This window comes from Felis catus, chromosome D2 (genome assembly GCF_018350175.1).
Source record: "Felis catus isolate Fca126 chromosome D2, F.catus_Fca126_mat1.0, whole genome shotgun sequence".
NCBI classification, from domain to species: Eukaryota; Metazoa; Chordata; class Mammalia; order Carnivora; family Felidae; genus Felis; species Felis catus.
This window is the reverse complement of record NC_058378.1, coordinates 69,416,704-69,439,158: the sequence shown is the minus strand read 5'-3', so window position 1 is coordinate 69,439,158 and position 22,455 is coordinate 69,416,704. Positions and strand designations below refer to the sequence as shown.

Here is a 22,455-nt window from a genome sequence, read left to right as displayed (position 1 = left end):
CTTTATGGAAAAACTTCTTTACAACCATGTGAAAAATTTGCATCTTTGAGCTGTTCGTCCATTAAGTGAACCGTATTAATGGCATATTGAGATCACAGCATTCTAGGAAACTTGCAACCTAGTGAGCTCCAGCTGCTCATGTGTGCTTGAATCTATCGAAGCCTGAAGCTTATGTGACTGGTAGGACCTAAGCTGGTGGATTTGGATGCTTAAAGTTGGGCTTGTCTAACACAAGTAGAATTATAGAAGTCACCTACTCTGATACTAATTATTTCCAAGGCAGGGAATTTGAGCTTGGCGGGGGGAGGGGGGGGGTGGATCAGGCATGTAACAGCACTTGGGAAAGGGCACTTGGGGTCTTGGCAGTGAATAAAACATGACTCTGTCCCATTCTAGTGATAGGTGGGGAGGTGGACAGAGAAGCAAAATGTGCATCACATGGAGCCATTGATTATGAAGAAAGCGGGTAAGATGGTGTGATGGAAGGGACCTGAAGCAGTTGAGGGGACAATCATGTGCCTCTGGGAGCAGCTTGCATTTCAAGCAGAGGGAATAGCCAGAACAGGCGGGGATGTGCCTGGCATGTTTGAGGAATGGGAAAGCAGCCAGTGTGGTTTAGTTGGAATCAGTGAGTTGAGAGGAGAAGAGGTCAAGGAGGTAATAGGAGCCAGGCCATGGAGGGACCTGTAAGTTAATTCTTGCCTTCCTTTGTTTCAGATACTCAAGAACAGACATTCAGCTTTTCTGGGCTCAGGGTCTAGAAAGACCATCCAGGAACATTCTTCTTACCTCCAGTTAGAGGACAGAAAGGAACACTGTTCAAGTCTACTTAGAACACACCAAAGATGGTAAAAGATGAAATGATGAATTATGTGCTTGGTTGGAGTTGGGACTCGGCTGGTATTTATTTTATTATTCACAGCTGTGGGATGAGAAGGCCTGGTTCTCTAGACATTGCCTTCAGTAGCCACCAATCCTGGTTGCATACAAGAATCACCTAGGGACCTTTTGAAAATCCCAATGCCGAGGCTGTACCCCAGACCATTTCAGTCAGAATCCTTAGGGAGGCACCCAGCCATTATTAGTAGCTCTTTAAACCCCTCAGGGAATTCTAGTGTGCAGCCCAGTTTGGGAGCCACTAGCTTACTTGACTGTTAAGCGGTCCTTGTCTAAGGCTGATTCTGATTCTCATCACGGTCCGTGAGGAAGCACACCCCACAATGTAAGTGTTTGCAGTGGTTTATTTTAAAGACTTTACAAGTGGAAGCAACACGTGTTGTCTGAGGGTGAGGTACAGCAGGAACTGGAGTCCAGTAAAGATCAGTCAGTTCCTTCCCAGAAGATAAGCCTGTTGTGAAGGCCTCATGCTTGTCCATAGGCCTTTGTTCCCAGTTCAGGAGGCTTTTCCTCAGTGCTAGCTTCATTTACTGGAAAAGTGCACTTGACATAAGTTTAAACTCCTTCCTCTGTAGCTTCCGGCTCAGCAGCAAACTGTAAAGAACAGATTTAGTCACCAGATACTACTGGAGAGAACACTTCATGAACATTCTTTTTGGACAGGTTACAGGCCCACTTTTTTTTAATTCTCCCCAGTCAGAGAAACCAGTAAGTTTAGGAAATGTTCAGTATGATCACACTTCCCTTCTGTTGACAGATGTTAGTGTACACAGAAGTACATAGAAATTGTCTCTTAATATTAGTTATAAGAAAAGGTTGATTAAAAATTTCAGTGGTTTTGTGGAATCGTTAGAAAACATGAATTACAAACCACTTTTGAGAGCTTACAGGTCTCTTAATTTGAACATCGGAAGGCCTAAGTGTTGGGACTGTCAACAAGTTAGGCTTACTGTAAAACTATAAGGAAGAAGTCATTTTGGCTCTTGAGCTAGTGGTCACTTAGGCTAGAGATCATGGGGGAGGGACAAAGAATGACAAATGGGCCTTGAATAAAGGTATGCTGATAAAAGTAGACCCAAAACCTAAATGTCAGCAATATTTAAGATGGAAAGGACAAATTTGTTTAGTTCAGGGCTGAGCTTTTACATGTAAGTCTCTCAATATTTTTTAAAAGCCCCAAAACTATGGTTTTTATTAATTTAGTAGGTAAAATAATAGGAGGAAAGACAAAAAATGAACATAAGATTAGTATTTATCCATAGTCCATACTCCTACAAGGCAGGCTACCACTGAGCCCCGTCCAGCTGCCAAGTACCTTACTCTACTCCTGGATATTTTCATACAGGCTATTGATTTGGGTTTGAAAGTACTTGGCAAGCTCTCCGCGCTTTGCTTTCAATGTTGGGGTCAAGAGCCCATTTTCAATGGAAAATGGGTCTGGATGAAGAAGGATGCTTTTGACCTGGAAGAGAAGATACACACACACACGTTTATTAGTAATTCAGACTTTTATGCAGAGACTTCTGCGTGCTATGTGAAGAACTTTATAAAAGTGGGGTTGATGAAGTAAGGATAAAGACAATAGTAACGCATGCCCATTCCCAAACTGATAATTTGGGAAACGAGAAGGGAGAACGGATAATTAACAGCAAAAAGGACTCTACAAGCAACTATAAAAAGTCACTGCCATTTGTATTTAATGCATTAATGGTACAAAATCTCAAATCAATTCCTTGGGAACTACATTAAAACCCCGTTATAAATGCAAACTTTAGAACTTTCTAGTATGACTTGAGGTAACTAGACAACCCAAGTAGTACATACCTGTTCAAAGGATTTAAGACCACTTTCTCTCCCAATTTTCTGCAAGTCTTCTAAAATGGCTTTATTTATAACCTAAGAAGAGAAAACAAGCTTAAAGCATGGCTATTTGAAAAAGAGACCACAAGAAAGGCTAAGTGTGAACCAACTCAAAATGCCTACAAAAGGTCATCAGGGTAAAAGCAGGATATAGGTGTATGTACGTACAAGCACATTTTATGCTTAATAATGCTCAAAAGACTAATGAGAAGGAAAGGCAAATCTAAATGTTAGCAAATTTTCTCTGGATGGTATTTTTTGATTCTCTATTCTCCACATTCATACTTTAAAAAGAATAGAGGGTTTTTGCTGTCGTTTGTTTTTAACTCCCCATCCCATCCTATCCTCCTATCTAATAAAACCAGTCAATTTCAGCTATAGCCACCTATCCTAAGTTCAAGAACAGCCAGTTCTTCCAGAGAGGATGGCATCATTGGTGCCTGAGTTGGTGGGGCCTTTACTCTCCCACGGTGGGCCCCGTGGGTATGCATAGAACTTTCTTAAGCAAGACTTACTTGGTTTTTGCACAGTTCTTCAAGGGAGCCTTTAACCCCAAGTTTGGCTACAAAGGAGGGCAGCACTTCTGGGTCAGGAACCACCACTCCCACTAAGGAGGACTGTGGAAGGCAAACCAGGAACAAGAACACGTGAGAGCTAGGATAGCGGTGTCCCACAGTGGATGACAACAGCAGGATTATATCTTTGTAATAGATACTTCCCAAGACCTCAGCTCAATATAGTGTCCAACTCTTTTCTCACCATACATTTAAAACCTTCATGGAACTCTGATCCCATTTTCCTACTCAATATCTTTTTACAAAAATGTTCCATTCGATATCGATTACTCAAAAAGAAACAGTGTTCAGCCTGAAGCCTAAAGCATCTCTGGCCTCTTTGCCAACCCTTGCCCACTCCCCAAAAGCTAAGTTTACGCACGGTATATATAGTTTGTAGCTCTAGAGGAACTCCCACAGTGGGAGTTAGCTCCACAGTGGGAACTAAGTGTGACATGGGGCTGTTTCTTATCAAATGACTACCCATTGGTGTAACCATGACAACAGATGCCATCTGTTTACAGATGCCATCATAGTTAAACCATTTTTGTTTTTTACATTGTATTGCCTTATTTGAGGGTTGAACTGTGGCTTCATTTCTTCGGTTTTATAAACTCAAATCTTTTCATCCTAAACCCATTTATACAGATTTTCTGTAGCTACAAGAACCGGCATGGCCTGTGCCTGAAAACGGCTAATGTTAAAACAGTATATTACCCGTAAGCTATCCCCGTGCACAAAAACTTGCAACACCGGACTACTCCTGATGTAGATATTTTCTATCTTCTCTGGAGCAATGTATTCTCCTTGGGCCAGCTTGAAAATGTTCTTTTTACGGTCAATGATCTTCAGAGTTCCATTCTATACGAAACAGAAAACAGCATCAGTGTTTTTGAGCCCTAGAAACGATGTCAGTGTAGAGGCGGAAGAAGTCACAGGTATTTTCCTTCTACGTCTTGACTTCGCTACAGACTTTTGAGCAACCTTTCATTTCTCTTTTTTGGCTTTGGGGAAAGGGGAGGGGAGCAGCTTCCAGCAATAACCTATAGTGTTATGTCCTTGTGGAGGGTCCACGTGCAACCTCGGAAAACATCCCCAGGACCTGCTGAAGTTGTGTAAATGGTTGCCTCATCTAATGAAGAAGCTTTGCAGCTGTGAGTTTCCAAATAACGTCATTTCCAATTATTCCATTTCCAGAACTCTCAGGAATAGGGAAGGACTTATCTTTTTAATACGAAATTTTTTTTAATGTTTATTCATTTTCGTGAGAGAGACAGAGACAGAGCATGAGCAGGGAAGGGGCAGAGGGAGGGAGATACAGAATTTGAAGCAGGCTCCAGGCTCTGAGCTGTCAGTACAGAGCCCAGCTCAGGGCTTGAACCCACAAACTGGGAGATCGTGACCTGAGCCAAAGTTGGATGCTTAACCAACTGAGCCACCCAGGCACCCTGTGGGAAGGAGTTATCTTTCTTAAGACTTTTGAATTAGTTAGATCTCCCCCTCCTTGACTCCCTTCCATGTATCCCTCCTGTTAGATCCTGGAGCAGGCTAAGATAGCTTCATGGTGCTAATCAAGTCAATTATTGTGCTTCGTGAGACTGAAGCAGGGCTGGCGAAGGCTCTCTGACCAGCCACCAGAAGTCATGTGCAGCTTCATTTCTCTGAGCTTATTGGCCTGAGGAGCTTAGGGTTTTAGGGATTTAAATTGTAGAACTGGGCAAGTGGCAAATACAATCCACATGATCACACTCTAAGTAGGACGATAGACTGAACCAACCATGGAACCATCAAGGAGGTTGACTCCAGAAATTAGCCATCAAGTCAGCCTAACAGACATCATCTGGAAGTGACTAATAAGGCTCAGCCTTTGGTAGTGTGGGGACTTTCTCAGAATTATATTTTTGGTCCATGGGAGAGCTGGGTCTAGAACAACAGATCTCCCACCTGCCAGCCTAGGTTCTTCAACTGTATTTTCTTCTCTTTATAGTATGAGGATGCCACAAGCCGGGTAGGATTCAGACATAACTCCTCTAAGCTGCCTCAGCTGATTAATCGACTCATATCTCTGCCTGTCTTGCTTATAAGCAGGTAGTTCTCTTCAGTCCAACGACAGAGGCTCCTGGCAATTTTGAAGAAGCACCCACCGGGAGCCAACGACCAATGTCTCCTGTGTGAAGCCAGCCGTCCTCATCCAGAACCTCCTTGGTCTTCTCAGGGTCCTTCAGGTATCCTTGGAATACATTGATGCCCTTGATGCAGATCTGCACATAAGACAGCACAAGCTGGTAACAGTGGGAAAGGCTGCAACTCCCAGCAGAGGCACTTCACAAAACGCCTGCTCCCACCTCCAATCATTTGATGGTTTCCACTACAGCGTGAAGACCACCAAATTTTACTCCCTGTTGTAGGGGATAGGAAAGTGAGACTCAGAGATGTCCATTTCCTTGGTCAAGATCTCAAGTCAAACCCAAGTCTCCTCCTCCTCACAGTTGTGTGCTCTTTTTGACATAAACAGATTTACTATGGATGTCTGGGCATGACTACAGAGCACAACCTACCCACCTCTCCTTCACTGTTCACTGAAAAGTAGTTCATGTCAGGCACATCTTCTAGCTTCACATGATTGCAAGCCAAGGGGACTCCGACGTGGCCTAGAAAACACCACCTTGAATCAGCTGGGAAACCATGAAACAGTGATAATGTCCAGGAATGTTTCTGACTTATTTATGGATTGACTCTAAAACAAGAAAACTGAAAAGTCATCCAGTGCCAATGCTGGATAGCCAAGATAGAAAGGTCTGGACTGAAACTTGAGTTTGGCATTTGCCACATTTGTCCAAAGCACTGAGGTTATCTAACTCAAGCCCTAGTTCCTTTAGAACCCTCCTGCCAACAACTGCATCTCCCACCCAGTAGATGGAGAACCTACCTGATGTCCAGTCTCCAGGTAATGTAAATGTACAGCCAGCAGAACATTCTGTTTGGCCATAAGCTTCAAACACCTGGGGAAACCAAAGAAGGGTTTGAGACTTACTCAAGAGAAAGCATGAGGTGGCAATACCCTGTGGAAAGACATGAGGAAGGCAAGGTCTCTGAGGCTTGGAAGATACTTGGTGTCCTAACACCTTCAATCTGCTGGTCGGGGGCAAACAAGCACATAAGCTACTGCACTGGGGCGGGTTGGGAGGGGGCAGTGAGGGGGCCTGTGATAGGCAGACTTTGTAGAGATGGAGAAGAGGGCATTTCCAGGAAGGGTGTGACAATAGGACCTACGTATCTGTTGGTTTTAGGGGCTGAGGGAAATGAAGTCATTAAGAATGGCCAAGAGGGTGCTAATTTGAAAGAGTAGATGACCTCTAGCCTTGGCCATCAATTAGAATTATTTTTGATGGTGGTTATATACAGAAGGGGACACTATGAGGACACAATGTTTCATTCGTGCCATGAATGTTGGTCAGATGGATGAACTAATTAGCTATTTGGGGGAAAAGAGAGAGAGAGAATGTCTACACCCAAGCACTTGTACTAAGTTCCAGATGGAACACAGGCTTAATTAGGAAAAAGTAAAACGATGAGATTATCAGAAAATAGGAATGAAAGCAGTCTTATGAAATACTGGAGTTAGGAAGTCCTATCTAAGCAATTCAAAAACCACAAATAGAAAAGATGAATCAGTTTGATTATGTAAACATTTGAAACTTTCATATAGCAATACACAAGGCAAAAAGATGAGACTAGGAAAAACATTCACAAAAAAAAATATTACTATATGAACTCTTAGAAGCAATGTGAAAGAGAACTTTATTATCCATTGGCCATTTTTCTAAAAGAAAATAAGAGTACTTCCTGAAAGAAATACAAGTGCCATTAAGTGATAGAAAAGATGTTCAGTGTTAATAAAAGAAATAGAACTGGGGCGCCTGGGTGGCGCAGTCGGTTAAGCGTCCAACTTCAGCCAGGTCACAATCTCACGGTCCGTGAGTTCGAGCCCCGCGTCGGGCTCTGGGCTGATGGCTCAGAGCCTGGAGCCTGTTTCCGATTCTGTGTCTCCCTCTCTCTCTGCCCCTCCCCTGTTCATGCTCTGTCTCTCTCTGTCCCAAAAATAAACAAACATTGAAAAAAAAATTAAAAAAAGAAAAAAAGAAATAGAACTGCAGTGAGACTTTTCACACATCTGCTTGGCTAAGCTTTAAATGACTGGGAAAGCCTGACAATGGCAAGAATGTGGGGGAAATAAGATCTCGTGCATTATTTACAGGACTGTATAAAAAGACAAGATATTTCTGGAGGGAAGTGTGATAATCTACATTCACATGTGGGGAAAAAAAAAAACCATATATTTTGACCCAGTAGTCCCTACTTGCAGGCATTTAATACCCTAAATTGGTATTTGCATCAATACTAAAGGATACACAAGTATCCTAATCACTTCATTGATTATAACAGTGAAAAAATAGCGACTTAAATGCCCATCCATAGGAGACTAGTTACTTAGGTACATCCAATAAACTAATAACCATTAAAATGATACTGGTCTTTATTTGACCAGGACCAATGTTGATGGGGCACTGTTTAACAAGTATTTTAAAACTGATGCCAGTTTATGTAAAGGTACGTATGTATGTATACAGATGCATAAAGAGAAGGCTATTTTGTCTTGACTTTGAGATTTTTGGTGACACTCTCTTTGGTGCTTTTCAGTTGTGTTTTCATTTTTAAAAGAGTGAGCTTTTTGTGTGCACAAGTGAAATAGGCTATTTTCAAAGAAGGTGCTTGGCTTACCGGACATCCTATTGCCGCCCGGAGGAACATCAAAACTGGGCTGGAGATGGGGGCAGCTCCAGTGACCATGAGGCTAACCCTCCCGCCAAGGCTGTCCTGTTCAGGAGAAACAAAAGAGCTGCTGAAACCTATGCCCTTGGCTTCAGTTTCTTCCACTGCAAAATGGGTAGAACAGCCTACCCAGTGTTTTTATAAGAGTTAAACTAGTTAATTTACAAAGCACTTACACTAGGGCATGCCATTGAGGAAAAGCACTTAAAATGTTAGCTTTTATTGTCACTTACATCCCTAGCTGAGACTAGACTTGCAAGTTTTTAAGAGTTTCCTCAGATGATTTATATTCCCAGACGCTTCACATTACTTATTATCTCAACAGACCACCCAAGAGAATAAGACTGTGTGCCAAAACTTAAGAAAATCCATTTTCTACTTTTTGACCAATTTCCTTTAATGACAAAGTTGTCCCAGAGAGACCTCACCTCAAAAGGGGAGTAAACCCAGTAAGTGTGAAAGGATATCCCATTAAAGAGACACTCAGCCATCAGAGAAAAAGCAAAGTATGATAAGCTAGCAGGAAGCCCAGATATTTGCCTGGCTCTGTCCTATACCCAACCAACCTACCTGGATCTTTCCAAAGATGAGCTTGTCCCAGAAACTGTCACGCCTGATGATACCCTTTTTTACTTCACTGAATTTACAGGAAACAGCCAGGTTCAACAAGAACTTCTTCAAGGGTGTCTTGGCTTCATTGTGTACCTGGAAAATGATAGTTCCTCTTAGTTGGAAACCTACTGGAGATACTCACCAAAGCCATTCACCAGTGAGCAAAAGATAGTGCCTTCTTGCTTCATACAGAAGTGACTTTCATGTCATGAACTGCATTGCTAAATAATGATTCCAGAGAATTAGGGCCACACTAAGAAATAAGTGCACTGAGTGGATAGGTACAGAATTCCAGCTCCTCCAGATTCCTTGTCCTTGGCAAACAACTTTGACAGCTGAAATAAGCGTGTCCTCAAAATGTTGTCAACATCTGCCTACCAAATCACCCGGGGGTACTAGATAAAAAACAGCTCAATGGGCAACACCTTTAGGGCTTTGATTTAATAGATCAAAGAAAGGCCTAGGAATCTCTCCCTCCTACCTCTCCCTCCCCTTGCCCTATAATGCTTATATACATTAAATATGGAAAAATACCACTCTTCTCTGTAACTAAAGTTTGTTTAACCACACCATACAAAACCCAACAGATTTTTCTATTTATTTATTGCCTTTGGACTTAATTATGGCACCATTTTACCAGCTCATTATTTCCCTAGACTCCCTTACTCTTGCCTCACTGTGACTAATCTATAAACCATGTACCTGCCAAAGGAGAGCTTCAAGTACAACTCGAAGAAATCCCTTACTTCCAAAATGAAATCCTGAACCCCATATTCTGGCTTTCAGGACTCCATCCTACCAGAAGTCAGATTCAAGGAAATCAAAGTTCTTTTCCAGTTCAAAATTGGAAAAGAACTCTCTAGCCATCTTCCATATTTACACTTCCATTTCTAAGCCTTTAGCTAAATTGAGCTATTCATCCTTAGCCCCTAATGCCAACTGTGCTCTAGGTTCTAGGCATCTACTTATGCCTATACCATCATTTTGTCAATATCTCACCACCTCTCTCCGAGATTTACACCCAAATGTTGCCAGCATCCTGTCACTCCTGATACCTCTTTCAACCTTAAGAGATTTATCTTCATCATTCACAAGGCAACTTCCTCCTAATATATCACTGACAGAGGCTGGAATTTGTAGTCACAGTAATAAAACCCTTCATTTTTAAAATAAGTTGCAGAGTAAGCTGTGTGTTTAGTATTAACATATCATTAAAAACTATCAAAAGTAAAAATGTCTAATAACATGAACCAAAACCATAACAGCCGCCAAATCTAATAATTCCGTAGCATGCTGACAGCTGCTAGGGTTGTTAACAATTCTGTTAAAACTAGCACTTTCAATATTCAGGGGTCATCTGTGTGCTAGAATGCTGCCTGCCCCATCACCAAAGCCCCAAGATAGTACTGAGATTCACAAGTGTGAAGGGGAATGCTAGAATCTCAGGGTTGGAGTCCAAAGCATGTGCAGAGTGGCCATGTGTTATTTCCTCGGGGATCCCATGTCTATGGAATTGTGAGATGATCAAATATCTGATTAAGAGCCTGGACTCTATTACTATATTGCCTGGGTTCAAATCCCAGTTCCAAGGACTCCCTGGAAAAGTTAGACAATCCAAGACTTGGGTGAGAAACACAAAAGATAAACTTGGGACATGTTATGGGGAGTTATGTCAAAAGGACACATGAAGAACTTGATTGGGCTCCCAACTTCGATGGTGGGACAATTTGAACATCAGAAAGAATGACTGAAATGGATTAAGCATACAACTATGCAAATCACGAGTTCAAAATATTACAAATGAAAAATCTTGGTCATTTCTGAAGATCTCTGGGGGCACCAATTCATTATTCTAAAGATTGATAAATAAAGGGAGAGAACACTTGTCACATCTTTCTAGAAGAATCTCAGCTAATGAATGCAGGAGAAATGATTAAATTGAATTAGAAAAATCTCCGTGTTGTAAAGTCTAATGAAAAATAGAGCAGCGATCAATGACAACTAACTACTATGTGACAGTTTGATTCTGGCCCAAACCCTTATTGGTTATGATTCTGGCCAGGTTTTTTTTTTTTTTTTTCTTTTCTTTCTTCCTCCTCTCCCCTCCCCAAGGCTCAGTCTCCTCAGCTGGAAGTTGGAAATAGTAAGTGTGGATGGGATTTCCTGTGTTTTTGCAAAGATTAGATAGTGGAATGCATATGAAATGTTGCCCATGGGCCTGGTACCTCAGCAAGAAACTCAAGAGCCTGTCGGCATTATGAAACCAGAGTAACAACTCCTCAATAAGTCAGCTTAATTTTGAGGGGCTCCCTAAGTCCCTGACTTGAGCTCTTTCTCCGGATCTGGTCCAAACGATCTTATCCACATGAAAGGAGTTTCATTTATTGTGGTTTTTCACAGTTGCATTTGTGAATGTGGCTATTAGGTGGATGCTCATGCGGAGTAGGGGGCGTATGTGGAAAAACTTTCTTAGCAACGTAAAGTCCCTAAAAACCTTAGTCAGGCCTAAGCCACAGACCGTTCCTTCATCTCCAGGGCAAGCCCCGCAGAAGCAAGGTTGGCACCTTATCGTAGATTCTGTTGAGTAGTCGAGGCACAGAAGGAAACACTGTGGGCTTCAGAGTTTTCATGTCATCAGGAAGCAACCGAATATCTCCTTGGAAGAAACCGACTTTGGCACCACAAGAGTACACGACAGTCTAAAAGCAAAACCAGAGAGCAGAGCTCAGAGCCAAAGGCCCACTTCATGGTGGCGGGAGGGGGGCTGTCTTGGGCAGAATTGAGGAACTAGGTTGCCATCCACAGGCACTTTTCTCTGCACAGCACCCTCCCCACAAATTTCAGATACCCAGAACTCTGAGAGCCTGTGCCCAAGACAGGTTGGAAACTCATTTCTGCTGAGGTGGCAGGACAGGGAAGACAGACCGTGAGATGGAGGGCCCACCCTATTCCACCTGTAGCTCTGAGTGACAGTTCGAGACACTGTCCTTTGTAAGAGACCGTCCATCATGTAGCACTAAGAAAAACCCTGCCACTGAAACCAGAACATGCCTACAGTTGGAAGACTATCTCAATGTCGGAGGTGTTAGAATGCGAAAAAGTATGCTTATTAGAGTTCATATTTTATTAATCAGATGCCAATACTTTAGCCCAAGGAACTGAATTGTTCATTTTGGCATTTCATGCATCAACAGATAAACTGGTTGAAGAGGTATTTAAGTGAGTAGCAGCGAGGGGATTTTCCATCCATACTACTGCATGTGTTTTGGGAAGGCCAGCACTATTTTCCGTTCTCAAATCAGCCCCAGAATTGCCTGACAAGCCTGGAGTCCACTGACAGAAAGGCAGCTCTCTGGCATTCATATGATCCTAACTGGCTCTACCTTGACACATACTGAACATCTTACCCGGATCAAATGTTCCTTCTCTGCACCTTTGTGGGAAACTTCCTTTTCTCTAACCCTAGGTCTTTTTTTTTTTTAATTTTTAATGTTTATTTATTTTTGAGAGAGAGAGAGAGAGAGACATAGAGCATGAATGGGGGAGGGGCAGAGAGAGAGAGAGACACACACACACAGAATCCAAAGCAGGCTCCAGGTTCTGAGCTGTCAGTACAGAGCCCGATGCGGGGCTCACCCCCACAAACCGTGAGATCACGACCTGAGCCGAAGTCGAACACTCAACTGACTGAGCCACCCAGGTGCCCCTAACCCTAGATCCTTTAAAAAAATTCTAACCAGGGGCGCCTGGGTGGCGCAGTCAGTTAAGCGTCCGACTTCAGCCAGGTCACGATCTCACGGTTCGGGAGTTCAAGCCCCGCATCAGGCTCTGGGCTGATGGCTCAGAGCCTGGAGCCTGTTTCCGATTCTGTGTCTCCCTCTCTCTCTGCCCCTCCCCCGTTCATGCTCTGTCTCTCTCTGTCCCAAAAATAAATAAACGTTGAAAAAAAAATTTAAAAAAAAATAAAAAAAAAAATTCTAACCAAAATAAAATGTAAAGGAAGAAACAATATTCCTATCCCAAAATAGAATTGAGAGCAGATAGTAAGCTCCTGGCTATGACGTCACTGGACTCACAGGCCCCTGGGTAAAGGCAGGAGCAACCATTAATTCTGCTGGACATACATAGACACAACTAGAAAGGCTTGCAGCAAGTGAAGTGTAAATGCCAGGGTTAGGACTCAACTGCACCAGCTCCCTGTGTGCTTCTTTCCAATTAGAGAAAGGACCACAAATGTTGTGTAGCTGCCTTTGAAATAAACATGGAACTACTAATCAAGACTGCCTTTTCACATACGTGGTAGGAACATAGGTCACTCACCTGTACAATCCTCTCAAACATATGAGCCAAGGGGAGGTAGGAAATGGACACATCCTCAGTGGTGGGCTTGAAAATACACTATAGACCAGAACAAGAAAGAGACACCATTGGATTAGTGCTAACTTTCTATTCTAAAGGAGATTTAAAAGCAGCTCCTATTAACTACAGTTAATAATGCTGTGTTGCAGATTTGAAAGTTGTTAAGTGAGTAGATCTGAAAAGTTCTCATCACAAGAAAAAAAATTATGTGTGTTGATGGACTTGGAATTTATCACAGGGACCATTTTGCAGTACATACATATATGGAATCACGTTGTACACCTGAAATTAATACGTCAATAATATCTCAACAAATTTTTTTCTTTACTTTTAAAGAAATTGCCAGGATTGCCACACATAGTTGCACAGGTTTTGCACTGTATGACTGAAGTTAAGGTGCTCCTTAACTTCACTGAGTGTAGATACATGCAGTGATTCTAAGAGACCAAGGCTGGAAAATGCACAGTCCTCTGGACAAAGATGCACCAGTATTTGTCCACACTGATTCATTGTCAGGCCTTTAACGTGGCTTTTGGTTTTGTTTTGTTTTTTGTCTCTGCCTCCTCTGACATCAAGATCAAAATCTTATGATGGATTTACATTTTAATGACTACCTCTTTTTAAATTGACCACTGACCTCCATACATTTGAGAAAAGCAGAACTGTTTGCAACAATATTTTCATGGGTCAACATGGCTCCTTTAGGGTCACCTGTAGGAAATAGGACATGGAAAAAAAAGACCCTTTAAATAACTAATAGGTAGCCTTTGGTTGTGAAATAAGAAGCTGCATTCAAATGGTTCTGTTCCAGAGAGTCAAGGGCTTCTCTGGTCACTCTGTCTTTTTGTGAATGGTATAGGACTCCGTTTATGAATGATTAATGCACCCAGAGACACTACTGCTGACAACATTGCTAGACTTCTACTACCACAGAGGGTACAGCCGCAATCTCACATTGCAACAGTCGAAAATAAAACTCCAAGTGACCCCCTCCCCACCCCACAACCTTGCACTCTTTTCATGTTTAAGACTTCAGACCTAACTATATTTCCTAGCTATCACATTACAAACTGGCACATGGGGCCATATCTAAATCTATTCAGAGTTATAACAGATAAGTAGCTTCAGGGGTAGGGATGGGCACACACTGATCTGTGTAGAACGGTCCCTGAGTCACCTTGATTGAAACCATTCTGGTGGTGTCAAGTTGAGAGAGTGGTGGTTGGGGAAGAAAATTGACTCTGATGCCATCTGTATGGTTCCTGAAGTCCATAGCATGGAAAAACCTCCCGGTGTGTTCCATGAAGTTTACTTGCTTATACTTACATTTTTCCATGTGGGCATCCATACTCAAAACTTAGGTTGTATGACCCTAAGGATAGGGTATATTTACCAGACCAGTGGTGACTCACACTATGTTTTTGGCTGAGCAGAGGCCTCTGGGACAGCTTCATGGGCACTGACCTGTGGTCCCACTGGTGAAGCAGATGATACTCAGGTCTTCTGGTCTAGGGGGCTAGAGGAGGAAGCACAAAGGATTAATCTACCAAGAACTTTGGGAGTTGAATATGGCAAGACTCAATTTTGGGCAGAAGAAAACTTACCATAGGTTTTCTGAAGTTCTCTTTGCCTAGATTCTACGTGAACAGAAAGCCAAGAAAGGAAGTCATTGGTTAAGATGGACAGACTTATGACAAACACAGCCCTCTCTTTCCTTTTCCATGTAAACACCTCCCCTTTTTGTTTTTTCAACTTTTTTTTGGGGGGGACAGAGAGAGAGACAGAGCATGAATGGGGGAGGGGCAGAGAGAGAGGGAGACACAGAATCGGAAACAGGCTCCAGGCTCCGAGCCATCAGCCCAGAGCCTGACGCGGGGCTCGAACTCACGGACCACGAGATCGTGACCTGGCTGAAGTCGGACGCTTAACCGACTGCGCCACCCAGGCGCCCCAACACCTCCCTTTTCTGTGGGAGTCAAAGCAATGCTCTAACCCAGATCAGGCCTAGAAGCCAATATTCAGGCAGGCAAGAACATAAGGTTTCCCTAGAATACCAGCCTCAAGCGGGCAGATTTCAGATATCCAAACTTCCCGTTGTATTCTTGAGGTCCAGTCATCTAGGACCATTACTAAATCTTTCTGAATAATAGGAATAGTTGACATTTCAGGGCTCACTATATACCAGTCGCTGTCCTGAACACTTTATATAGATTGACTCATTTAACACTTTACAACTCCTCTGTGAGTTAGGGACTATTTCATCCTTACTTTACAGAGGGGAAAAGGGAGATGTGGAGAAACTTTCCTAAAGTCACCTGACTAATAGATGTGGAGCTGGAATATGAACCCTGTAACCTGACTCCAGGACCCTCATCCTTAGCTACCACTGACCTCAGTATTCATAAATCCTCCACTTAGAAGACTGTGCCCATTGACCACAGACCTTTCTTCTCCTCTGGCATGGCTTCTGAATTGTTTTAGAGAAATAATTCTCAAACTTCACAGCATGAGTCTCATTTACTCCTCTTAAAGCTATTATTTGAATTTAAAGCCCATACCTCAGCATCAAACAGCAATAAGATCTCAACTCCATTTTTCTCTCCTCTTTCCTTTAGGTCATCCTCAAAGGGATCCATGAGGATGATCAATTTCAGGCCTGGGGTGAGGCCCTTCTTCACATTGTCTATCAGGAGAGATGCCTTTTGGGGAGTGTCACATATCACCGCAGAGATATTAGCTGGAAGCAGAAACAGAGCCAGAGGTCACCTTCATGCCCTGCTAGGTACCTGATTGCCTTGCAACAAGGAAGAGATTTTTGAAAATTTCAAAGCTAGTGGGTACCCAAAGGAGATTATGTCTGCAAATCAGATTTATAATGCAGAAAACCTGAAGCATTCCATCGATAATAAATGAACTTAATTGAAACAGAAGCACATAGTTTTCATGCATGCTACCAACACAGTTTACAGTTTCTAGAGTCATGTAATTCTTTCTGCTTAAGAATACAGACAACAAACATGGATCACTTAGGTGTGGTCCTGTCACTGTGTTTTATTTTGGGGAGGGAAGTAGGGAGTAGAAGAGAAAAGGGACAAATGGGATTTTAGCAGACAAACATTTTATGATTCTAAATGTTAGCATTTGCTGTGATAGTTGTTTGTAAAAAAAAAAAAAAAAAAAAAAAAACAACTGTTGATTATGTTTATAGTTTAAATGGGTCTACTCACTCAACCTACTAGTTCTGGGACAGAAGGTAAGATCTTGGATATGTGAAAGAGCTGTTACTTGACCTTTGAGCTTGTACTTCTTTCTCTAACCATGGTAATTTTTTTCTACAAATTCACCATGGACATTGGTGCATGCTGGCTAACTGTACTGACTTGGATTTACAATGATAGGAAATGAAATCAGAAGTTCCATAGTGATTTAGTCAATTAAATGACTCAGTCACTCACTCGATGACCTTTTATCCAGTGTGGCCAAAGTAAGGCATCTTATCTCTAAACTATACTGTCACACCGTGCCACCTTGAACATTTTATTGAACTTTCTATCTGTACGTATCCCTGCTTGTGCTTTTGGTAACTTCCTTGTAAATTATATCCTTGGTACTACAGGACAGGAAAGACTTGAGCAAATTCTGGCCATAGCATTCCAAGTCTGTTAACCAAAGCAGATATTGAGGAATCACTCAGCATGAACACAGAATCAAGTTATAATTTAATAGCAAAGCTTTACCCTTGTTGACAATGTATATGATGGCGTCTGCTCCCAAGGTATCATACAGGGGGACGGCTACCATGGAGTATGTGTAACAAGCCAACTCAGAGATGATCCACTGTATGGAGAAAAGCTCCAGTAAGAACTAGAGAACGCTTTGAAAGGGAAGAGTATTACTTCAGTCATTCAGCCCACAAATGCTTGTTTGAGGCCTTCGTGTTAAAAGAAATCACGTGGGGCCCTAGAGACTTCCATTGCTAATGCTGTAGAGTATAGCTAAATAAAGGAGATAAGCTAGGCACAGAGACGACTACTACACAAAGGACCAAAATCCAAAGGTGGAAGTGCAGTAAGTTCTATCCATAAGAGGTACAGAAAGCATTCGCTTTAAGGAATTTAAAGGAAGGAGAGATCACTTTTGGGGTGGGGTAAAGGCCATCTGGGACTACTTTGGGGAAAGTGATGGAAATGGGGCAGGGCTTTGAAGGACTGGTAAGATTTGACTATGGAGGTGGAGGCAGAGCAGGCATTCAGGGAAGAAGGAAGTGGATGAACAAAGATAGGATAGCACAACATCACTGTATATACATCAAGAAGCGTGAAGGTTAATACAAAATGGATTGGAAAGGTGGGTCAGCATCTGCGAGTGGTGGGCCTTAAATGTCAGTCTAGGTGTTATGGACTGAGTTGTGTCCACCCCCCAACCCCCCTGAAAATCATGTTGAAACCCTAACACCCAATGTGACTGCTTTGGGAGATAGGGCCTTTCAAGAGGTAATAAATAAGGTCCTAAGGGTGGAACTCTGATCCGATATGACTGGTGTCCTTATAAGAAGAGGAAGAGGCGCCAAGGATAACAGAAGAGGCCACGTGAGGACTCATTTTGAAGGCAGCCATCTGCAAGCCAAGAAGAGAAGCCTCAGTAGAAACCAAACATGCTGACACCTTGATCTTGGACTTTCAGCCTCCAGAACCATGAGAAAATAAAGTTCTATTGTTAAGCCACCCAGTCTGTGATATTTTGTTGTGGTTGCACAAGCGGACTAATATACCAGGTTTGGCATTAAGTTCCTAAATTAGAGTCAAGGATATCCCTTCCTATTGAGGCTGGGTGTAACAAAGTGGAGTGTGTAGATTCACCCAAAAGTACAGCCAGTGCCCTCTCAGCTTTTAGGTTAAGCAACTGGCTCTAGTAAGCATAGGACTTCCAACTATTCTGAAGCATACAAAGGCTTTCTCTGAGGATACTGGCCTAATGACTTAATTAAAGCTTGAGTCCAATCATCTTAATGTCTACATCTTCTTTCAACTCACTATATAAAGATGGTTATAGCCACTCTCAGTAGCAATGGGTACCTTGTTTGACAAGTTCAAGTACAACATGAATGTTCCAGTTCTAATACAAACACCTCCCCTCCTTTCTACAATGTCCACAAGCTCTTATTTGCCAGCTCCCCACAGCGTCCTTACTTTCTCCTCATTTGGCAGAGCCTGACTTAAAGTGAATCATAATGGGCTAGGAAATAAGAGAAATCCAGTTACCAACTTAGATCATTAGACATTCAACCAGGGATTAAGGAGGCTCTGAGGTGTAACTCTTTACACTGGAACAATATTTAAAGAGTAGGAGGTCTTTAAATAGTTTTGGTAAGTCATCAGCAAGTATAACAGTATTGGTTTCAGGGTGGGGTTTAAGTCTTTAGACCTAGCCCTGACTCATTTCTGGAGTTAACTTCAACATGGTTACCTCTGGCCTATTCTGAGCAAAGATGCCAATGAAATGGTCTGTTGATGGCCCATATCCTTTATGCAAGAGACAGGAGCCCAGGTATTCTGCTCGATCAGACACCTATAAGACGGGGGTGGGGGTGGGGGTGGGGGCAAAAAAAAAAAAAAAAAAGCAGTCAAGAGACCAAAGTAGCTCAGAATACCACAGTAAGAATCTATCCAATACCGTGGACATGACTTACCTGCTTGTAAGACAGCCATCTGTAGGGCTGGTTTGGTTTTCTATATCCCAAGCAAGGCCCATTATCTAAAAACATAACATTAAAAGAAAATCAGCTCCATCTGCAAATCCTTTGGATCATAGAAGATAGCAGGGGATTAGGAAGAGACAAGACACAAAGGAGGAGAAATCCAGTAAGAATGTGAGCTACTCTTATGAAGGAAATTCAAAGGCAGTAAGTACTCACTTCTCAAAGGCAGAAAGAGCTTTTACAAACTACATTAGAAATATTTAGGAAGTGCATTTGGAACTACATTTGAAACATTTAGGAAATGTTTTCAGACATTCAGGGTGTTCCGGTGTTGGAATATGTGACCCTTATTGGAACAGACATTTGAAGAAAACCGGCAGGATGGATAACCCATATGATGTGAGTAAGTAAAATCCCACAAGAAACACAAAGAACCTATATTGGATAATCTTGGATTGAGCTTCCTTATAATAAGAGAAATGTATGCTCATAAAAAAATATGTAAAAAATCAAAATATGAGCTGTCAATGATTCCATCACCTAAACACCATTATCATTATCAAATATCAAATTATCAAACACAAATATCATTAACACTGATCTTTATTTTCATAGTTCCTTTGTATACTTTTACAGGGTTATGTTCATTCCACATATACACTTTGGATCCTGCTTCCTTCTCCTATTTGATTTAAAAATTCCCATGTTGTCAGTCTTCTCTATAGAGATTTCAGTGGCCTTTTATGACCATCCGATGAAGGGTTCTACTGCAGTTGAATTTATCTCAGTATGAGTATTTAGGTTGTTTCCAAATTTGACACCTTAAATAATGCTATAATAAATACTCTCAAATCCTAATTTCAAGTTTAGGACATTTTCTTGGAGTCTCTGAAATGAAACAACTTGGCTGGGGAGGGCTCGGGGGTTGTGGCGGTCAGTGGAGCTCTGCTACACGAAGCAGTTGTGACAATTGGCTTTTCTCCCACCAGCGACATTTCAAGTAGTAGACACTAAATAGTATCTTTTTATCATACCTTCTGGTTTGATAGGCTTAAAAAGTACTTCCGTCTAAGTTTCTTTAACAGCTATTCAGGTGGGACCTTTCCCCTCGTTTCATTTACTCTCTTGAATCACCTGTTGATGTACTTAGCCTGTTTATAGAATGTCTTCTGAGATACTGAGGCTCATAAGGAACCACAGTGACATATGTGCACTTGTGCACACACAGTTGCACACCTGTACACACACATACGTTCACCTTCGATATTTTTAAAAAAATTTTTTTTAACATTTATTTATTTTTGAGACAGAGAGAGACAGAGCATGAACGGGGGAGGGTCAGAGAGAGAGGGAGACACAGAATCTGAAACAGGCTCCAGGCTCTGAGCGGTCAGCACAGAGCCCGACGCGGGGCTCCAACTCACACACCGTGAGATCGTGACCTGAGCCGATGTCGGACCCTTAACCGACTGAGCCACCCAGGCGCCCCGTCACCTTCGATATTTTTACGATTGTGGCGTACATTTGGCAAGAGAGGAATGAAGCTTCCTAATTGCTGAAGGTTGGGAGCTCCACTTGCTAGAAACAAACAGTAAACGCGGCTTTGAAAGTCAAGGAAGTGGTGTTGTCGAGCTAGGGAGCAACGCTAACTAACGGAGAAGCCCCCTCATCCAAGCCAGAAATAGACAGAGTTATAAATAGAAAAGTGGAAGTGAAGGAAATTTTACCCAGAGGATCTAGCCAAGTTGCTGGAGGAATTTGGATCTTGCCAAAAGCAAGCATTCTGAGACAGAGTTACTAAGAATTCAGAGGTAAATAAGTGAACTTCCAGCCTAAGTGACAGAAGGAAAGAGAAAGAAAGCCAGGAAGCGAGAGCCACTCTGATTAAAGACATATTAAAAAAATGAATGAGGAGACTGTCCACGGGAAACGTTGCTACTTTTTCCTTCTGCTGAAACAGCTGCACGAATGTGCAAGAAGTCAAGCCTGACACTAACTTTCCCGGAAGCCCGGCACGTGCTGGTCTGCAAGCTGCTCCCAGCCACTTCTCCATCCCGGAGAACACACCTCCCATGGCCTACTGCTGGGATCCCTTGTATTAAAGTCCTCACTAGTGATAGCTAGCACCGATGGCATGTGACTCCGGGCACATGGGTAACTATTGGTACCCCTAAGGCACGAAGCATCATGAAGGACTGGGGCAGTTTCTTCAAGCCCACTCAATAAGAGAATGGTGATAAATGTGGAAATACCATTCTGCATCCCATCACTTCCCTAATGATGAACATTCTAGCAGAGGCCCACGGCCAAGGAACAAGTCAAATAATTGGCCCAAAGGGGCACCAACTGAAGCCTCATTAAACTCAGTGTCCTAATCGGCTTCAGCCTGATTAGCCAAAGTCCTGACCGGGCAACAGCCTCGCCTTTGATTAGCTTCGTCCCTCTGTTCTAAGGTGAGGCCATCTACAAAGAGCCCACCGGTGAACAATTTCTTGGCCAAATTGCTGCCCTCAGCTAAGTAGGGTGGAAACCCTGGCTCCCAGAGCCCCTGGGAAGCTTTGTCAAAGATTCAGATTCTTGGGTCTCACTGTGTGGAATTCTGATCTGCTGCAACAGGGCAGAACTAGAGGAGAGTTCCAGAGGGAAGAACTGGTTTTAAACTCAAGTCTGTCTGACACTGGTTCTCGCCCCCTGTTCTGATGCTATGTCCCCTGCATTTTGTATGTCAGCATTCTACTCAGACTACCAATGGGTTTAAGAAGGGAGACAGGGGAGAAGAGGTATACAACAAGACCACACGTTGGTCTTCTTGCAGTCAAGATTAGACTTCCAGGCCTACCAGACACAGCAAGTCCTCTTTGGAAAACTTCATACAGCGTCCTGACATCTGAGAAGTAGTAATGTGAGTCATTGTCCTTCTGGCCAGCACCCTTCCGTGCTCCTCCCTAAAACACAAGACCAAGTTTAGGCCAAGCCTGAGTGTCTCCTACCCTGTCCAAACCACTATGGATTGAATTCTTCAATTCAACCATACATTATATATTCAACCATGTATACTGAACATTGAGGTCGCAGGAATGGCCCCTTTATTATTGAATGAAGTTTTAAATCTCAAAATTGTAGTATCTCCATACTATAGAAACCCAGTGAATGTCACAGTTACATTTTTGGCACTCTCCTCCAACCCGTCTAGACACACACACACACACATACACACACACACACACACACACACACACACACACACACAGGAGACATAATACTATAATTTTATATTTTAAAAAAATCACACCAAGTTTAAACATCTGTTGAATGCATACTATGTTCCAGCACCGTGCAAATACTGCAGATGCAAAGTGAGTTAACACAAAGTCACTATCCATCAGCATCTCATAAATGAGAGTCTACAGAGTGGAGGTGAAAAGGGAAAACATGCGACTACAATACTGTGATGTGCACACTGTAATACCAATGTACATTCTGGGAGATGAATAATGCTACCCACTCTGGGTTAACTAGAAAGGTTGCAAAGAAATAATACTTAATAGAGACTTTGAAGATAAGTAAGCATTTACCAAAAAGTTTTTTCAATGTAATTTTATTCTTAGGGATTAGGTGTTTCTTAAAATTTTTTGTAATGTC

The 22,455-nt window shown here is 42.4% G+C and overlaps 1 protein-coding gene across 6 annotated transcripts in view; it reads right to left on the bottom strand.

Moving 5' to 3' along the window:
* Positions 1-1,223: 1,223 nt before the first annotated feature.
* Positions 1,224-22,455, bottom strand: part of ACSL5 (acyl-CoA synthetase long chain family member 5) — a 44,005-nt gene continuing 22,773 nt past the window's right edge. For all 6 annotated transcript variants that reach the window (XM_045040673.1, XM_045040674.1, XM_045040676.1 and 3 more), the window contains 20 exons: positions 21,653-21,758; positions 18,805-18,869; positions 18,582-18,683; positions 16,853-16,952; positions 15,674-15,852; positions 14,720-14,752; positions 14,580-14,631; positions 13,753-13,826; positions 13,077-13,154; positions 11,321-11,455; positions 8,715-8,849; positions 8,094-8,189; positions 6,241-6,313; positions 5,874-5,962; positions 5,456-5,572; positions 4,029-4,172; positions 3,273-3,374; positions 2,722-2,793; positions 2,213-2,359; positions 1,224-1,491 (listed from right to left, as the gene is read on the bottom strand). In XM_045040673.1, coding sequence (XP_044896608.1) covers positions 2,219-2,359; positions 2,722-2,793; positions 3,273-3,374; positions 4,029-4,172; positions 5,456-5,572; positions 5,874-5,962; positions 6,241-6,313; positions 8,094-8,189; positions 8,715-8,849; positions 11,321-11,455; positions 13,077-13,154; positions 13,753-13,826; positions 14,580-14,631; positions 14,720-14,752; positions 15,674-15,852; positions 16,853-16,952; positions 18,582-18,683; positions 18,805-18,869; positions 21,653-21,758 — 1,893 coding nt within the window. In that variant the 3' untranslated portion in view covers positions 1,224-1,491; positions 2,213-2,218. The remainder of the gene's footprint in view (positions 1,492-2,212; positions 2,360-2,721; positions 2,794-3,272; positions 3,375-4,028; positions 4,173-5,455; positions 5,573-5,873; positions 5,963-6,240; positions 6,314-8,093; positions 8,190-8,714; positions 8,850-11,320; positions 11,456-13,076; positions 13,155-13,752; positions 13,827-14,579; positions 14,632-14,719; positions 14,753-15,673; positions 15,853-16,852; positions 16,953-18,581; positions 18,684-18,804; positions 18,870-21,652; positions 21,759-22,455) is intronic.